The 17,547-nt window shown below is 40.9% G+C and overlaps 1 protein-coding gene and 1 pseudogene across 6 annotated transcripts in view; one reads left to right on the top strand and one right to left on the bottom strand.

Moving 5' to 3' along the window:
* The window catches only part of Atrx (alpha thalassemia/mental retardation syndrome X-linked), a 305,334-nt gene extending 288,109 nt beyond the window's left edge, over window positions 1-17,225 (bottom strand). For 4 of the 6 annotated variants that reach the window (XM_013508824.1, XM_013508823.1, XM_013508822.1 and 1 more), the window contains exon 1: window positions 16,365-16,559. In XM_013508824.1, coding sequence (XP_013364278.1) covers window positions 16,365-16,548 — 184 coding nt within the window. In that variant the 5' untranslated portion in view covers window positions 16,549-16,559. Of the gene's footprint in view, window positions 1-16,364; window positions 16,560-16,975 lie in introns of those variants that run through there. The other 2 variants (XM_005412622.2, XM_013508825.1) reach the window with 1 other exon arrangement.
* On the top strand, window positions 4,198-4,837 carry LOC102026916 (annotated as a pseudogene).
* Window positions 17,226-17,547: the final 322 nt, after the last annotated feature.

Consider the following 17,547-nt stretch of genomic DNA (forward strand, 5'->3'; position numbering starts at 1 on the left):
CTGGTAATCAGAATGACTGATTTGAAGACAACAATATACAATATAAGAACCATTGTGGAATTCCAACCATCTTGTATGGTGAAGCTCTATATCATTTCCAATGTTTTTTTAATTACCTGTTACTATTTTTGATTGTTTGATCAGTCTTGCATTCTTACATCTGGTAGACTGAGTAACTTCGGTAAAGATAACAGTATGTAGTGTAGCAAACATGGTTAATTCCTATCACTTTGTTTTGAGGTCATTTATTATTTTTGTCGTTTTTGTTTTTGTCCTCATTGTTAGTATTTTGTTAGGTTTTTTTTTCTCTTTAAAATAAAAAATTAAAAATGACATGAAAGTAGAATGGAGACTATTAGACAAGAAAGGCATAAAAAGGGAGAATGGAAGAGGAGGCAAAAGAATAATGAGGGACAGGAAGAGTTATTAATTATATCATTAAGAAAACATGATGTTACATGATTTGAGATGGAAATATCTTTATCTAGATGCCCCCCTAAATCTCATGTGCTCATAGGTGGGGCTTCTCAAAGCTTGCTGGATCTCAAATGTGTAAATGTGGATTAAGGTGTAATACTGGGATTAAAGGTATAGATAACAGCAAGCCTCATGATAAGGATAATTGGGTGGCACCAATCAATAAATTGTTCCCTGGATGGAATGACAGAAAGAAGGCATGCTTGCTGCTTCTGCCTTCTGCCTTCTGCCTTCTGCCTGCCATGCCATGAACTATTTCTCCTCTGTGATGCCCCTCTCCCATACCACCCTGCTTTGGAGCCAGCTGAGTATGGACTAGAACCTTTACAAACTGGGAGCTGAAATAAACCTTTCCTCCTTTAACTTGTAGGTGTCAGGTATTCTGTCTTGGAACCTAGAAAAGTAACTAACATCAGTGTCCACTCCACCCCATTAAAGGAAAAAAAAAAACAAGCTACAAAACATTATAATGTCATTGCCAATTTTTTTTAATTTCAAAAATGTAATAATGGATAGAAATATCAAAGTGTCTAGAATGGCATTTATTTAACTTTTGTATGTCTGGCAGTAATATGCTGAGGATATTTTTCTTTTTCTTTGAGAGTACTTTTTTCTAATACTGGGACTGAACCCAAGTCTTACCTGAGCTACAGCCTTATCCCTTTTTACAGTTTTTCATTTTAAGGCAGGATCTGGCTAAATTGCTAAATTGCCCACACTGGGCTTGAACTTGTGATCCTCCTGCCTCAAACTCCCAGAGTGCTAGGATTATAAGCTTATCTCACCTCACATGGCCAAGAGTATTTTTTGACTTGTGCTATTATAAATGTTTCTAAGCAGAGGAAATTAAGCAGTGCTGTAAGTACATGGAATGACAAGTATATCAGTTTGATATGATAATCATCTTGCAACATACATGTATCTGAAAACATGATGTACACCTTAAACATATGACTTTATCAATTATATTCAATATAAATAAAGCAAAGATAAGGACAAAAAAGATTAACAGTCAATCTTCCTTAACAGTCAACATCATGGAAGCCAGGCATGGTCCCACATACCTGTAATCCCAGCACTTGGGAAGCTGAAGTAGGAGGATCGACACAAGTTCGAGGACAGCCTAGACTACAAAGTAATTTCAAGGCCAGCTGAACTGCATAGTAAAACCCTGTCTCAAAAAAACAAAAATAAACATCATGGAGACCAAGAAATAGTGCAATGCCAGGCATAGTGGCACATGCTTGTAATCCCAGTGCTCAGAAGGCTGAGACAGGAGGATCGCCTTGAGCTCCAGGCCAGCCTGAGCTAAATGAGTGAGTTCAAGGTCAGCCTGCACTACAATAGCAAGACCTGTATCCAAAGAAAATAGTGGGATAACATTTAAAGTACTGAAAGAAAAATTGTGAACCAACAATTTCATATTCTTGAAAAATAAAGGAGAAAAATCCAGGGAAAAAAAAGAAAAATGCTGAGGGAATTACTAGATCTGCCCTAAAAGAAATACTCAAGGAAGCCCTTTAGGTTAGAGAGCAACACTACAGAGTAACTTGAGACTATGTAAAAATGAAGAACAGGGCCAGGGAAATAGCTCAGCAGCACAGGGCCTGCCTGGCAAGTACAAGGTCATGAGTTCAATTCCCAGAACCACAAAAAAAGAAAAACAGTTCTGTAGCCAGGTGTGGTGGCACACACCTGTAGTCCCAGTACTCAGGAGGCTGAGGCAGGAGAATCCTTGTGAGTTCGAGGCCAGCCTGGGTTACAAAGTGAGCTCAAGGCCAGCCTGAACTGCATAGCGAGATCCTGTCTCAAAAAGACAAAAAAAAAAGGAAAAGAAAAATAGTGCTGGGGCATGATAGCACAGGCCTTTTATCACAGTGACTTGGAGGCTGAAACAGGAGGATGCAAGTTTGAGTCCAACCTGGGCAATTTAGCAAGCCACTGTCTCAATTGTTTAAAAATTTTAAAGGAAGAGATAGCTTATCCAGTGGTAGAGCACTTGCCTAGCATGTACAAGAGCCTACATTCCATCCCTAGCACTACAAAAAGACCAAAAACATAAGAAGAAGAAGGAAACAAAGAACTAATGAATGAACAATGCTAAAAGTAACTGCACAGTGAATGTGGTGGTGACTGACTATAACCCCAGTGTTCTGGGAGGTTGAAGCAGAAGGATCAAAACTTCACAAGACCCTGTCTCAAAGTAAAAAATAAAAAAGGTCTGAGGATGTAGCTCAGAACAAAGTCCAAGTTCACTCCCCAGTACCACACACAAAAACAAAACAAAACCTAATAGGTAAACAGCAAAGCTACCATTAATTCTCACTTATAAGGCAATTTTGGTTTGTTACTACCCAATCTCTTTACTTAAATCCGTAATCAAGAACATCACAAAAAGGAAGATCCAATGATCTGATGGGCTTCACTGACAAATTTCACCAAACATTTAATGAAGAATTTAAACTTCCAGAAAAATCAAAGAGAGAAACCTTTCAAAACCAGCATTACCCCTGGTACCAAGGTCAAACAAACACCTCATGAAAAACGTAACGCACACACAATATCTCTAATGAATACTGATGTACAAACTCTGCACAAAATATGAGCACACAGAATTCAACAACACATTAAAAGGATTAACTGGAGATGGTAGCGCAGGTTACTCAGGAGGCTGGGGAACAAGGATAACTTCCAGAGTTTAAGGCCAACCTGAGTAACACAGCAAGAAAGACTATATACCATGATCAAGTGAAGAATGCAAGGGTGATACAAAAATCAATGTAGGGCTGGGATATAGCTCAGTGGCATAAGCACCTGCCTGGCAAGCACAAGGTCCTGAGTTTGATTCCTGGCATCAAAAAAAAAAAAAATCAATGTAATATACCATATTAATGGACTATAGGGGAAAATGCTGTTACCATCTTAACTGATGCAGAAAAAAAGTACTTGAGAAAACCACAACTTTCATGATTAAAAACTCTCAGAGAACTAGGAAAAGAAGGAAACGTCCTCAACCTGATATAGACATGAATGAAAAATACACAGCTAGTACCATACTCAAAGGTGAAAGGCTAAAAGCTTTCAATGTAAGATCAGGAACAACACAAGAATGCCTGTTACCATTTTTATTCAACACCAATTAAGAATGAAAAAGAGGGCTGGGGATATAGCTCAATGGTAGAGGGCAAGGGCATTGAAGGTAAATAAAGGGAAGAGAGGAAGGGGAGGAAGGGATCGAAGGACAGAGACAAAAAAATGAAAGAGGAAACTAAACTGGAAAGGAGGTAAAACTATCTCTTTTTTTATTTTTTGAGACAGGGTCTCGCTATGTAATCCAGGCTGGTCTTGAACTCACTATGTAGCTCAGGATGGCCTCAAATCCACAGCATGCCTCCTACCTCGCCCTCCAGTGTACTAGGATTATAGGGGTGCACCACCACCAAGCCCAGCATATCTCTATTCTTAGATAATGTGATTTCATATAAAGAACATCCTAAATAACTTACAAAAAAAGAAAACTATGAGAGCTGAAAAGTGAACCCAGCAGATAAAGGATAAAAGATCAACAAGGGAGAAGAGCAAGGAACCAAGCCAAGGACTCTGGAATGCCTAAGTCCTGAAGTGAAGGCTGCAGCAGGGCTAGGCAACAGGCACCTGAGCGCCAGCCTCCCCATAGGCCCTATCCAAGATCTGGCAGTCACTGACAAGATTCCAGCACCCATGAGCCTAGCACCCCCAGCAGCACCATGCCAGTGCCCTAGAACACTAAGGTTTCAAAGACCATCCATCGCCAGGGCACTGCACCAGCATATGACAATGGAGAAGGAGCACAAGCAGCAGTAAGAAGAGGTGAACAAGATGGTGGAACAGAAGATGAAGAAAGCAGAAGAAAAAGGAAGCAAAAGGAGATGGGAGAGAGAATATACTAAAGGAGACCATGAAACAAGTTCTGAAGCTGCAGGAAAGGCTTTTGGTACTACAGGAAGAAAATCCACAGCTTTTCCTGAAATTCAAAGAAGTTTTGCATCAGAACGAAAAACCAAGAAAGGAACAGAATGAGCTGACCACTCTGATACCAGTAGAACTTGACTGTTCACACAGAAACTCAGCTTCTCAGCATGCAGAGGAGACCTGCAAAGCACAACTGCCAGACGCTTCATAGCAGCTGACAAAGTCAAACAGATGTTTAAACCCTAAAGTGCTTATAGCACAGCACTACGTGGACTTCGCAACTTTCTCAGAGATCCCAGAAAGTGGGCAATTCAAAGGCAGCCCAAGTGATACCTACTGCATCGCTCAGCCCTGCCCTCACGATGGGCCCGTACACCAAGCCTACAGTCCTAGTCAGTAGCTCGGAACATTTCAGCATTTCCTACAGTGCAGTACTCATCTCAGCCACAGCACTGTTCCATACATGGCCACTTTCAACCCACCTAGACAAGGAAGGTTGTTCCAGCCTGGTGATATCCTATCCTTGCCAATGCAGCTGGAACATGCTAACCACCAGATTGGCTGTTCTGATTCATCCCCTTGAAGCCCTTGTACTCCAGGCTCTGCATGCAGCCTGTGGACTCCTCGATTGCCCTTATGGCCCTCACCAGCTCCCTGTAAAAAAAGCATGCAATCAGCAGGAAAGGCAGGCTCTGCCACTATCATCCAACCTGGTCCTCAGCTTGCTTCCCTTCATCCCAGACAGCTATAACCCACAATTCCACCAGAAATGATTATCACATTATATACTGAACCCTACATCTCACTGGTGACAGTCTCCCCTGTATGTTCCAGGCCAACAAAATCTACCTGCCACTGGAAAACAAGTCAAAACAGATAAAACACTTATGTTCCTATCTACTAGCAATGAACAGTCCAGAAAAATTGATGTGAACATTTCAGAAAAATTAATGAAACACTTCCACTTACAACAGAATCAAAAAGAATGAAATACATAGGAATAAATCTAATCAGCTCCAGATAATGTACAGTGAGAAGTACAAAACAATGCTGAAAGAAATTAAAGAGGCATACATAAATGGAAAGACAATCAGTGTTCATACTTTAAGATATTTAATAATAAGAATAGCCGATGTGCTTGAGCACACCTGTAATCCCAGCATTGGGAGGTTAAGGCAAGAGGATGGCCACGAGTTTGAGGCCGGCCTGGGCTACACAGTGAATTCAAGGCCAACCTGAACTGCATAGTGAGACCCTGTCTCAAAAAAATAGAATAAGAATATTCCCCAAAGCAATCTACAGATTCAATGGAATCCCTATCAAAACTGTTAAAAGTCTTGCAAAAATAGAAATGCCAATCCTAAAACTCATATATAATTTTTTGTGTATGTTTGTCTTTTTGAGACAGGGTCTCACTGTGCAGTTCAGGCTGGCCTTGAGCTCACTTTGTAGCCCAGGCTGGCCTCAAACTTGCAATGATCCTCCTGCCTCAGCCTCCTGAGTGCTGGGATTACAGGCATGCGCCAACATACCGAGCACTCATATATAATTTTAAGACACCCTAAATAACCAAAGCAATCTTAAAAAAAATAAAGTTGGAATACGTTCACTTCCCAATTTCTAAAATCCCAAACTAAAGCATCAAAACAGTGTGGTATTAGCAAAAAACATAGGCATGTAAACCAATGGAGCTCAGAGTCCAGAAATAATCCATACATCTGAGGTCAGGTGACCTTGGACAAGGAAGACAAAATCATCCAATGGAAAAAAAAAGGTCTCTTTAATAAATGGTGCTACAGCATATGTCTGTAGTCTCAGCACACTGAGAGGCTGAGGCAGGACCGTAAATTCAGGCCTATCCCAGGTAACTCAGCAAGACCCTGTCTCAAAATAAAAAGGACTGAGAATACAGCTCTGTGTGAAGGACCTAGGTTCAACCTCCAATAAGCACACACACAAAAAAAAAATCTGGGTTGAGCCAAGTGTTGTGACACACTCCCTTAATTCCAGCACTCAGGGCCCTGGGGCAGGAAGATTCCAAATTCAAGGCCAATCTGGGCTATATACCAACTCTGTCTCAAAAAGTTATATAAAAAAAAAGCACTATGGGATGATAAAGTAGGAGGATCATAAATTTGAGCTCACCATAGGCAATTTAACAAGACACTGTCTCAAAATAAAAATTTTTTTAAAAAATAAATGAAAATTTAAAAAAATTAAAAATAAAAAAGGGGTTGGGATGGGATATAGCTCTGTGCAAAATCCATGGAATCAATCCCTTGTATCTCAAAAAAAAAGAAAACGGTGAGAGCTGAGTATGGTGGCACATGCCTATAATCCCAGCACTTGGTAGGCTGAGGCAGAAAGACTGCTGGTAATTTAAGGCCACCCTGGGCTATATGGCAAGTTTGAGACCTTGTCTTTTTTTTTTTTTTTTTTTGGTTTTTCTCTGGTACTGGGAACCGAACTCACGACCTTGCACTTGCCAGGCAGGTGCTTTTGCCACTGAGCTAAATCCCCAGCCCCCTGAGACCTTGTCTTAAAAAAAGAAAAAACAAAAATGGTAAGGAAGGGCCAGGGATATAGCTCAGTGGCACAGCGCCTGCCTAGCAAGTGTGAGGTCGTGAGTTCAATTCCCAGTACCAAAAATAAATAAATAAATAAATAAAATTTAACAATAAAAAAATTTAAATGGTGAAAAAAACATGGAACATGAACTGTCTGAAACTTAGAAAGATTAAAGAGATATGACAATGACACTATTACAAAATTGGATCACCAACCAGATATTTAAAAGTTTTTGCTTTGACTATAAAGGAGATTATGTCAGGGCCACCACGGGCTACATAATGACTTTAAGGCCAGCCTGAACTACATAGCAAGACCCTGCCTCGGGGCTGGGGATTTAGCTCAGCGGCAAAGCGCCTGCCTGGCAAGCACAAGGTCGTGAGTTCAGTTCCCGGTACCAGAGAAAAACCAAAAAAAAAACAAAAACAAAAAAAAGACCCTGCCTCATAAAAACAAAAAACAAACAAACAAAAAAAATACACTATGACACAATTGGCAAAATGTGAATAATACGTGTAGATCAGAAAGTAATATTAAATCAACACTCACCTCCAATTTTGCTAACTATACTTGGGTTTCATAAGAGGGTATTCCTAGCTTGAAGAAATACATATCAAAGTACTTAAAGATAAGCACAAACTTCTAATCTCAGCACTCTGGCATGCCAAAGCAGGATTGCAAGTTCCAGACCAGCCTGCGCAATTTAGCAACTGTCTTAAAATAAAAAATAAAGATTTGGGGATGTGGCTCAGTTAGAACACCTGGGGTTTATTTAATCCTTAGTACTTCAAAATAAAAAAGGTTTGTTTTGTTTTGTTTTGTGCTTTGTTTTGGTTTGTTTTGTTTTTTGATACTGGGAATTGAACTCAGGACCTTGTGCTTGCCAGGCTGGCGCTTGTGCTGCTGAGCTATATCCCCAGCCCAAAAAAACTTACTTAGCCAGAAAGGGACATCATGTCTGCAATTTACCAAAATGATTCAGAATAATAATTCACAATGATAAAGTAAGTGTGGTGAAATAGTAACATTAGTTGAACCTGAATAAAGTGCATATGAGACTCATGTATGATTTTTGCATGTTTTTGAAATGTTTAACTTTTAATGTATTAAAAAAGATAATTATTTTTTAGCCCCTTGGAGACAGATCAGATTTGTCATGAGATTAGTTATGAAAAACAATCATAAGAAAAGAAAAATAATCATGCCAGGCATGGGGCACACGCATGTAATCCTAGAACCCAGAAGGCTAAAACATGAACTTCAAGGTCAGGCTGGGTTATACAGAGAGCCTCTGTCTCAGAAAAGCCACAAAAGCCAGGCGTGGTGGCACACACCTATAATCCCAGCATTCCGGAGGCTGAGGCAGGAGGATCACTGAGAGTTGGAGACCAGCCTGGGCTAAAAGTGAGCTCAATGGGCTGAGGATATAGCTCAGCGGCACAAGCACTTGCCTGGCAAGTGCAAGGTCCTGAGTTAAGAGTCCCAGTACCCCCCCCCAAAATAAATAAATAAATAAATAAAGTGAGCTCAAGACCAGCCTGAACTGCACAGCGACACCCAGTCTCAAAAAGACAAAAAAAAAAAGCCAGGTGTGATGGTGCATGCCTGTAATTCCAGCACTCAAGAGGCTGAGTCAAGAGGATCGATGTGAGTTTGATGCCAGCCTGGGCTACATAGTTGGGCTACATAGTGAGTACAAGGCCAGGTTGCACTACAAAGTGAGACCTTGTCTCACAAAAACCAAAAAATAAATAAATAATTTTAAAATTTAAAACCAATCTTTTGGGGCCAGGAGTATAGCTCAGAGACAGATTCTATGCTCACATGCATGATATCCTGACATAGATTAGGCTGCAACTGGCTGAGAAAGTAGGCATGACTTGTTAATTACAAGATCCTGGACATAGTCAAGAAAACAGTTCCCAAAGCCCTGCACATGAACTTCCTGGGAGAACTCGAGGAGGTTTTGAATAGGATGGCCTAGACCTGACAAGAAGAGCTTGCAATGGCAGCTTTTCCTCATGATAGCCCACCCTGGTTTCTCCAGGGTATTCATTTACTGTTTCCTCTTTTACTCAGCCCAAGCTCGCTATGCAGAGCCAGTTTCTCCCCTACTCTTCTTTACTTTCTCAAGTAAACTTGGCCACTACTTTTTGCCCCTTTTGTTCAACGATTTGTTGGAGATGAGAAGAATCAGGAATTTAACTCCAGAGGAAGAGGTGAGCAACCCAGAACCCAAGAAGGTTTCGTTGGTGAGCCACTTTTAGACAAGCCACTTTTAGAACCAGGCTACCCACAGCCCTGACTTCACTCCCTAGCACACAAAAACACAAAAATCATTCAGTGAAACATTTCATGATGTCAATGAGACACTGACTATACAGTTGTTTTAAGTGAATGCCTTTAATCTGTAGACACTAAAATATCCTTTTTTGCCAGGCGTGGTGGCACACTCCTGTTCTCCCAGCACTTGGGAGATGGAGGCAAGAGGATCACCACAAGTTCAAGACCAGCCAACCTACATTTTGAGTTCAGGGCCAGACTGAACTATATAGTGAGACCCTATCTCAAAACAAGTTAAAAATAAAAATAAATTAAAAATCCTTTTGAATAACATCAAAACAATTTTCCAGGAGGAGGCTGAATTATTAGCGAAAATTTGTATTAATACAGACTATTTTTTTGTATGTGGTACTAAGATCAAACCTAGGCCCATTCAGGTGCTAGGCAAGTACTTTACCATTGAATCCCTTAATGCAATGCTTTTTAACTCCATGGGGACAGTGCCCTTGTCTGTCTTATTCATCAGTGTAGTATTCAGAAGTTTCTAGCATATGGTATTAGTAATCAGTAGTAACTAATTAATATGAGTAATTATTATATCCTACATAGTCATCTAACTGCTTTACACCCATTAACTCAATCTTCACATCACCTAAGAAATACCTGGTGAATGAATTAGTATTTTCTGTAGTATGATAGTAACCATCAGTTCCTCAAAAATGCAACATATAGGTTCCTAAAAATCACCAGACTATATAAAGCTACACAATCAACACCACAGAACTCAGGAAAAATGGAGGCAGAAACTCAACACTCAAGTAGGCACAGTGGTCTGGGAGGCTGAGGTAGGAGGATCCCAAGTTTGAGTTCATGCTGAGAAAAGTTGAGATTTAGGAAGACCCTGTCTCAAAATAAAAAATTTTAAAAAGTACTGGGGATGTAGCTCAGTAGAAAGGCCCTGGGTTCAATCCTCATTACCATGGAAAAGGAAGGAAGGAAGGAATCTATAAAAAGTGATAGAAATGGTTAGTTTTATAGCCTATATATGTTAACTAAGAAAGGCATAAATAACTGCACCTTAGCTTGGAAAAAAGACTGTAGCACATGAATTATTATGAAGTGATAGAATGAAGGTGATCTGAAATCTGATGAAAAATTGTAACCAGCAACGTGAATGGATGTGTCTCATAACACAAGTGGTGAACTGAGTTAGATGGTATATGTTTAAAGTATATGCATGTATTTTCACACAGCTCTGTTTACCTGGGTGTGGTTGCCTGCATTTGCCTACTGCAAAAATCAGTAAACTCTTTCTGTAAAGGACCAAACAGTAAATATTTTAGCCTTTGGAAGCCATAAGGTCTCTCTTAAAACTATTCAACTCAGACCAGGGATGTAGCTCAACAGCACAAGCACCTGTCTGGCAAGTAAAAGGTCCTGAGTTCGATTTCTGATACCAAAAAAAAAAATTCGTCTCTACAACTGTGGTATAGAAGCAGCCAGACAATGTAAACAGGCATGAGTATATCCCAATAAAACCTGATTTACAAAAAAAAGACCACTACTTGGTAGGTGATACCTTCCTGATTGATCCCTCATCCTTCAGTCAAAATCCTGTATAAACAAACACAAATTTTTATGTTCAGATTGTTTCAGTACTGTATATATCAATCTTGTTGTAACAAATTCACATTTTCAAAACAAGCACTATAACAGAACTAAATTTAGAATGCTATCATGTAAACAAAAAAATGACTAATATAAATCACTTCATAAGCCGGGCACGGTGGCAGGAGGATCATTGTGAGTTCGAGACCAGCCTGGGCTAGAAAGTGAGCTTTAGGCCAGCCTGAACTGCATAGCAAGACCCTGTCTCAAAAAATAAAATAAAATAAAATAAGATAAAATAAAATATAAAATAAAATAAATCACTTCATAACTTGCTCCAAAATCATTTGTGTACATGTCTTATTTCTTCTGCCATGTGGAAAATAAGACTAATCTTCAGCCATACCAAACTTTCTTCTAGACTACCCTCTAACAGCCAACTTTCAAGTGCTAACTCATTCAGGATGCATTAAGAATAACAATTCTTCTTGTAAAACTTTCCTAGACACCAACAAAATCAGGATTTCCTTTCATTCTGATCCTTAACTGTCTTAAATCACTTTCCTCATTCACTGAGACACAAATGTCTGACACTCACAATTTAAAAGAGAAGTTTATGAGTTCCATGAAAAAGTCTTCATGGGAGAAGGACCTGGCAGAGGAAAGCTGCTCAGGTCCAGAAGGAGAAAAAAAGGGGAAGCAACCCAGAAGCAGAAAGACAAGGGAGAACCAAGAAGGGAGATAAACCCTTCCAGGTCATGCCCCTAGTGACCTGCCACTTCTGACAAGACCTCACATCCATCCTAACAATAAATCAGCTATTAGGCCCTGTAATCTAATCATCTTCTAAGCACATGAGGCTCTGGGGGCCTTTTTTGGGGGAGGGGGTGGATTGAGACACTACATAGGGTCTCACTACATAGCTCAGGCCAGACTTGAACACACTATGTAGGTCCGGCTGGCCTGGAACCTCCAGCAATTAGTCCTCCTACCTCAGCTTCCCAAATGCTGGGATTACAGACTTGTGCCACCAGGCCTGGCTAGGTGGGGCCGTTTTAGATCTGAACCATAATGCTAGCACAATCTATATGTTTTGAAGTTAATCACTTCTAGGCCTTCTGGTTAAAATGAAGTGTAATATATTTTGAAGTTAGCACTACTTTGTAACTGCTTATTTATCTATATATAAGACATGATCAAAACTACAGTGAACATTTAAACATTTTTTTAAAAAATGATTACAGTAAAAGGCATATTCCACCACTTTCCCTCAAAACACGCCCCCTCAAAAAAAAAGAATCCAGATATATCATATATAGGTACAAATTCCCTACGATGAATATAATCATTATGTATACCTAGAATGTACCAATAAACTTAATTTTAAACAATACTCCCTCTCATTTCAGACACATTTATCCCATCATTCTTGCTACTTTCTGAAGCAGTTCTAGAAGTCGTCTCACATGAGTATCTTTAGTTGTACTATCCTAGCTGCCTTGATGTCCTGAATCGATTCAAAACATTTACCTTTTATGGTCACTTTGATTTTGGGGAAGAGCCAGAAGTTGTGTAGAGCCAGATCCTGTGAGTAAGGTGGATGGGGCCAAATCGTGTTTTTAGCAGCCTGCCTTTTCATTGAGAGGCATTGGCACTCAGCAGCAGCATTCCTTGAATTTTTTATCACACTCAAAAAAAACCAAAAAACAAAAAAAAAAAAAAACGCTTGAGCCGGATGTGATGGCACATGCCTATAATCCCAGCACTGGGGAGCCTGAGGCAGGAGGATCACGAGTTCAAGGCCAGCCTGGCTACACAGTGAGATCAAAGCTAGCAAGTCCCTGTCTCAAAAAAGAGAGAATCAGGACTATGAACTCAGGCTGAGCAGAAAAGCTTTAGCCAGGGTGATGGTGCACACCAGTAATCCCAGTACTCCGGGAGGCTGAGGCAGGTAGATTTCCAAATTCGAGCCTCACCTAGGCCATTTACCAACTTAACCCCTTTCTCAAAAAATAAAAAAGGGGATGGGGATGGGGTTGGGGATTTAACTCAGTGCAAACGTCCTGGGTTCAATCTCCAGCACTACCAAAATAAAAAAGTAAGGCCGGGCATGGTGGCACATGCCTGTAATCCCAGCACTCAGGAGCTGAGGCAGGAGGATCATTGTAAATTCGAGACCAGCCTGGGCTACAAAGTGAGCTCAAGGCCAGCCTGAACTGCATAGGGAGACCCTGTCTCAAAAAAGACTAGAAAAAAAAAAAATTCCAATGTTCATCATAGGGAATCTGTAACCTCACATGATATATTTTGATTCCTTTTTTTCCCAATCCCCTCTCCTCCCTTCAACTCATCTTCCCCTCCCTATTTACAAAGCTTTGTTTCCATTTTATCCTTTTTTTAAATCATTCTTCCCCTGGGTGTGGTGTAATCCCAGCACTTGGGAGGCTTGAGGAAAGATTGTTGCAAATTCAAGGCCAGCATGGGCTACAAAGTGACCTCAAGGCCAGGCTGAAACTGCATAGCGACACCCTGTTTCAAAAAAAGACAAAGAAAAAAAGATAAAACGTTTCTGCGATGACTGTGATCATTATATATATCTAAAATGTACCAATGGAAAAAAAAAAAAAAGACAAAACCGAAAAGGATTTGGTAATGTGAGTTAAACACTCAAGCATTACCTATCACATTTTCCTTTAATTATGATTATGGCTTGAGAGGTGAATGATACACTTTAGCCTGAGTCAATTCTTCTGAACATCCACTTAGAGTTCTTTCATAGTAAATAAGCAGGGAATACCACATTTTTAATTAGTTCCCTAAATGGCTTTTTCTTTTTTCCTAGTACTGGAGACAGAACTACAACCCCAGCCATGTAGTTTTTGTTATTTTTGGTTTTTGGTTTGGTTTGGTTTGGTTTGGTTTGGTTTTTCTGAGACAAGGTCTCTACCTTTAGGCTGGCTTTGAACTCATTATGTAGTCCAAACTGGCCTCAAACTCGCATGGACCCTCCTGCCTCAGCGACCCAAAGTGCTAGGATTACACTGTTTTTGTTTTTTTCTTATTTTAAAACAACGTCTTGCTAAATCACTAAATGACCCAGGCTGGGCTTAAATTTGCAATCCTGCCTTAGCCTCCCATACTGCTAGGATTACAACTGTGAATCACGACACCTGGCTTACATATGCGATTCTTTACAAGAAGTTTTTCACATGGCTTAAAATATTCCTGGAATTAAATGTTTCACTATCTCACTGTACAGAACATCTGGACATAAAAAGTGTAACATTATAAATAGCTAGAAAATCATAGATCTGTAATAAATGACCATTACCAAACACGAACTTCTTCCATCACTTGCATACTTGGGCTAAATTAAAATGGCCATAATCCAGTTAGACCTGGCAGCTGGAGGAGGAATTAAAGCCTTGTGAGTAAGAATACAAACTCTGAGCTGGGAATGGTGTGGCAAGCCTACAATACCAGCACTCAGCGAGGCTGAGACAGGAGGATCTCAAATTTCAGTCCCATCTGGGCCATTTAGCAAGACTCTATCTCAAAATCAAAACCAAAAATGGACTGGAGGTATAGCTCAGTACAAAAGCCCTGGGTTCAATCACCAGTACCATCAAAACAAAACAACAACAACAAAAAAAAACCGTTGGATGGGTACAAAGGCATATGCCAGTAATCTCTGCTACTCAGGAACCTAAGGCAGTAAGATCCCAAATTCCAACCCACCCTAGGCAATTTAGCAATTTAGCCAGACCCTGTCTCAAAATTTTACAAATCAAATTTAATTTTAAAAGTTGAGACACACAGTTCAGGGCAAAGGCCCTGAGCTCAATCCCCAGTATGAAAAAAAATATAAAAAGAACTTTGGTACCATGACTGGGTTCAATTCCAGCTCCACTAACTACAAACTGTAGAGCCTGGGTAACATTCTTTGATTTCTCTGTGCCTCGGCTTCCTCCTCATCTGTAAAGTGGGGAAAACCATGTAGTACCGATAGGTCTCTGAAGATTAAATCAATACTATATAGGTAAAACAATAAGCACTCAACTTCAGTTATGGTTACTACTATTATGGGCAGAATTTACAAAAATTTCAGACCAGTGAGAAAAAGTGACCCTGGCATAAAACGGATTATTACATCACAAAATATATACATAATTTCTTTCCTGAAAGAAAGGAAGATCAGTCAGGTGTGGTGGCCTCAGGGCACTCAGGTTGCTCAGACAGGAGAATCACTTGAGTCTAATAGTTCAAGGCCAACCTGGGCAATACAGTGAGACTCTGTCTCAAAAAACTGTTAAGAAAAAAGAAAGAAGAAAGAAAGAAAACAAGCTGGGCATGGTAGCACATGCCTGTAATCCCAGCACTCAGGAGGCTGAGGCAGGAGGATTGACGCAAGTTCAAAGCCAGCGTGGACTACATAGTGAGTTTAAGGCCAGCCTGAACTACACAGTGAGACCCTGTCTCAAAAAAAGAGAAAACAAAGAAAATAACCATTTGAGACAGGGTCTTACTTACAGTTTAAATGTAGACTTTGTGATGTTTAGTAAACTCAGGAAGTCATATTTAACTCTCAGGTATGCCATTCATGTACACCTATGAACATGAGCACGTAATAATAACCAGCCAACAAGTTGCACTAGGTATCTCTTGGACAGGCTCAATACCCGGTAAATAAAGGTTACAGTTGCACCAGTTAACACAAATTCAAAAGGAAAGTCACAACTTTTACAGAACTAAGGATCCATAAGAGCTACGTTGCAGGTGGTGGCACAGGCCTGTAAACCCAGTTTTTGAGAAGATGAGGCAGGAGGATCGTCCCGAGTTAGGGACCGACCTGAGCCACATAGCAAGATCCTGTCTCAAAAAGCAAAAAGTCAAAGAACTATATTTTTCCCTAGGTAAGGAAACCATCATCATCTACTACTGCTTGTTAATGCATAAAAATAGGCATATTCTCAAATTCTACATTCTAAAGTGCTCTGAAAACACACCTAATAATACCATCCTAAAGCAAACTATTAATTGTAATCCACGCTCTCTGTAATTTTATTGTGCAACTCGGCATCAAGGATGCATCTCAGGGTAGAAAAATTACTTAATTCCCTTTACAGGATGAAAAGTCAAATATCAAACTGCCTGAAAAGGAAGCCAGCCACCTATGTAAAAGTGATACACACTTCATATTAACTACCCAAATTGGACACTATCAAAAGCAAATCAGAAACTCGTGAAAAACAGCCTCAAGCTAACTGGTTGATTGGTCAGAGGCAGTCTGCCAGGCACAGCTACTCTAGCGATAAATCTCACGAATCCAGGTTAACCCATTCCCCATCCTTCACGGGATAATTTTTTTAGAAAACAGGGTCTACTTTCTACTTGAAATTGGCCCATAAAGCCGGACTTCACCTGAAATAGTGCTCTGGGATCCTCTACAAGCATAATCCGGGGTTAGTATCACCCACCTAGGGTAAATCCGAGGACATCCTCCAGGATTTTGGAGTAAAGAAATCTAGACAACTGGCAAGATGACACCTTCCTCCAAAAAAATAAATAAGTAAATAACGATCTTCTCCAGGAGCTGCGGGTGGCGGGGTAATCCCTCAGAACCTGAGGACTTCTCCACCAGTCTAAATGCCAGTAAATCATCCCAGGATCTCACACCCTCCCGCCCGCGCGTCCGCCCTTCCCCCTCTCCCAGCCCTCCCCCTCTTCTACACGCAGTTTCTGGGCCCAAGGATTAGGAAGAATGACCAGGTTACCAATCGCCGCCTCTGTCTTCTGGGTCTCAAGGATACAGGCAAGCAAATAATAAACAGAGGAGGCCAACCAAGCCTACCGGTAAAGGGAGCGTGGAAAATGCACCCTAACCACAGGCCGCGCCCCCCCATCACCCCCCCCCGTTGGAACCTCCCAGCGAAATTCCGAAACCCTTCTCACCTAAAGAGAAAAATGGTGCCTCTTTCCGCTAAGCAACACTTAGGCCTAACCCACCACGCAAAAGTGTTCCCAAACGCTCGATGCAGAGGTGCCTAGGCCAGATCGTTGAGGCCCATGAAAAGGGGTTGCATTTTACCTCATGGGCTCAGCGGTCATGTTTTCGCTTGAACGCCTTGTTGGCTTCTGCGACACTTGCGCGCCGATATGCGCGCCTCTGCACCCGATTACGATAGAAATGCACTGGAGTCTTAGCAGTCACTGTAGCTGGTGCTGGATCCTCCCCACAGCTCAAAGGCCGCTACCACTGTCACCGCCGCAGGAGCCGCGGAAACAAAGCGACGCCGCCACCGCCGCCATTTTGTAGGGCCGAGGCTAAAGCAGGAGAATTGGCGCGTCCTCCCTCTTCTTCTTTCCGCCATCCATTGGCTAACTCTGCCACAGCGTGGATTCTTATTGGCTATGGAAATTTACCTTCTGTGGGGGCCTGTTGCTAAGGCGGTCGACGTCATTTGATTCCCTCCACCTTTTCGCAGGGGATCCAATTCAGTCTCACTTGACCTGATTCTATTAGTGACGTATTTTGACTGAAAATGCCCCTTTGGTCCATCTTCTCTTCTTTGATGCAATTGACGAAACTATAACAGCAATTTACGTTTATTGAGAATCTACTATACACCAGACACCACATTAGTCCTTTATCTGAATTAT

The sequence above is a fragment of the Chinchilla lanigera genome, unplaced genomic scaffold (assembly GCF_000276665.1).
Source record: "Chinchilla lanigera isolate Chin_1 unplaced genomic scaffold, ChiLan1.0 scaffold00156, whole genome shotgun sequence".
Taxonomy (NCBI): Eukaryota; Metazoa; Chordata; class Mammalia; order Rodentia; family Chinchillidae; genus Chinchilla; species Chinchilla lanigera.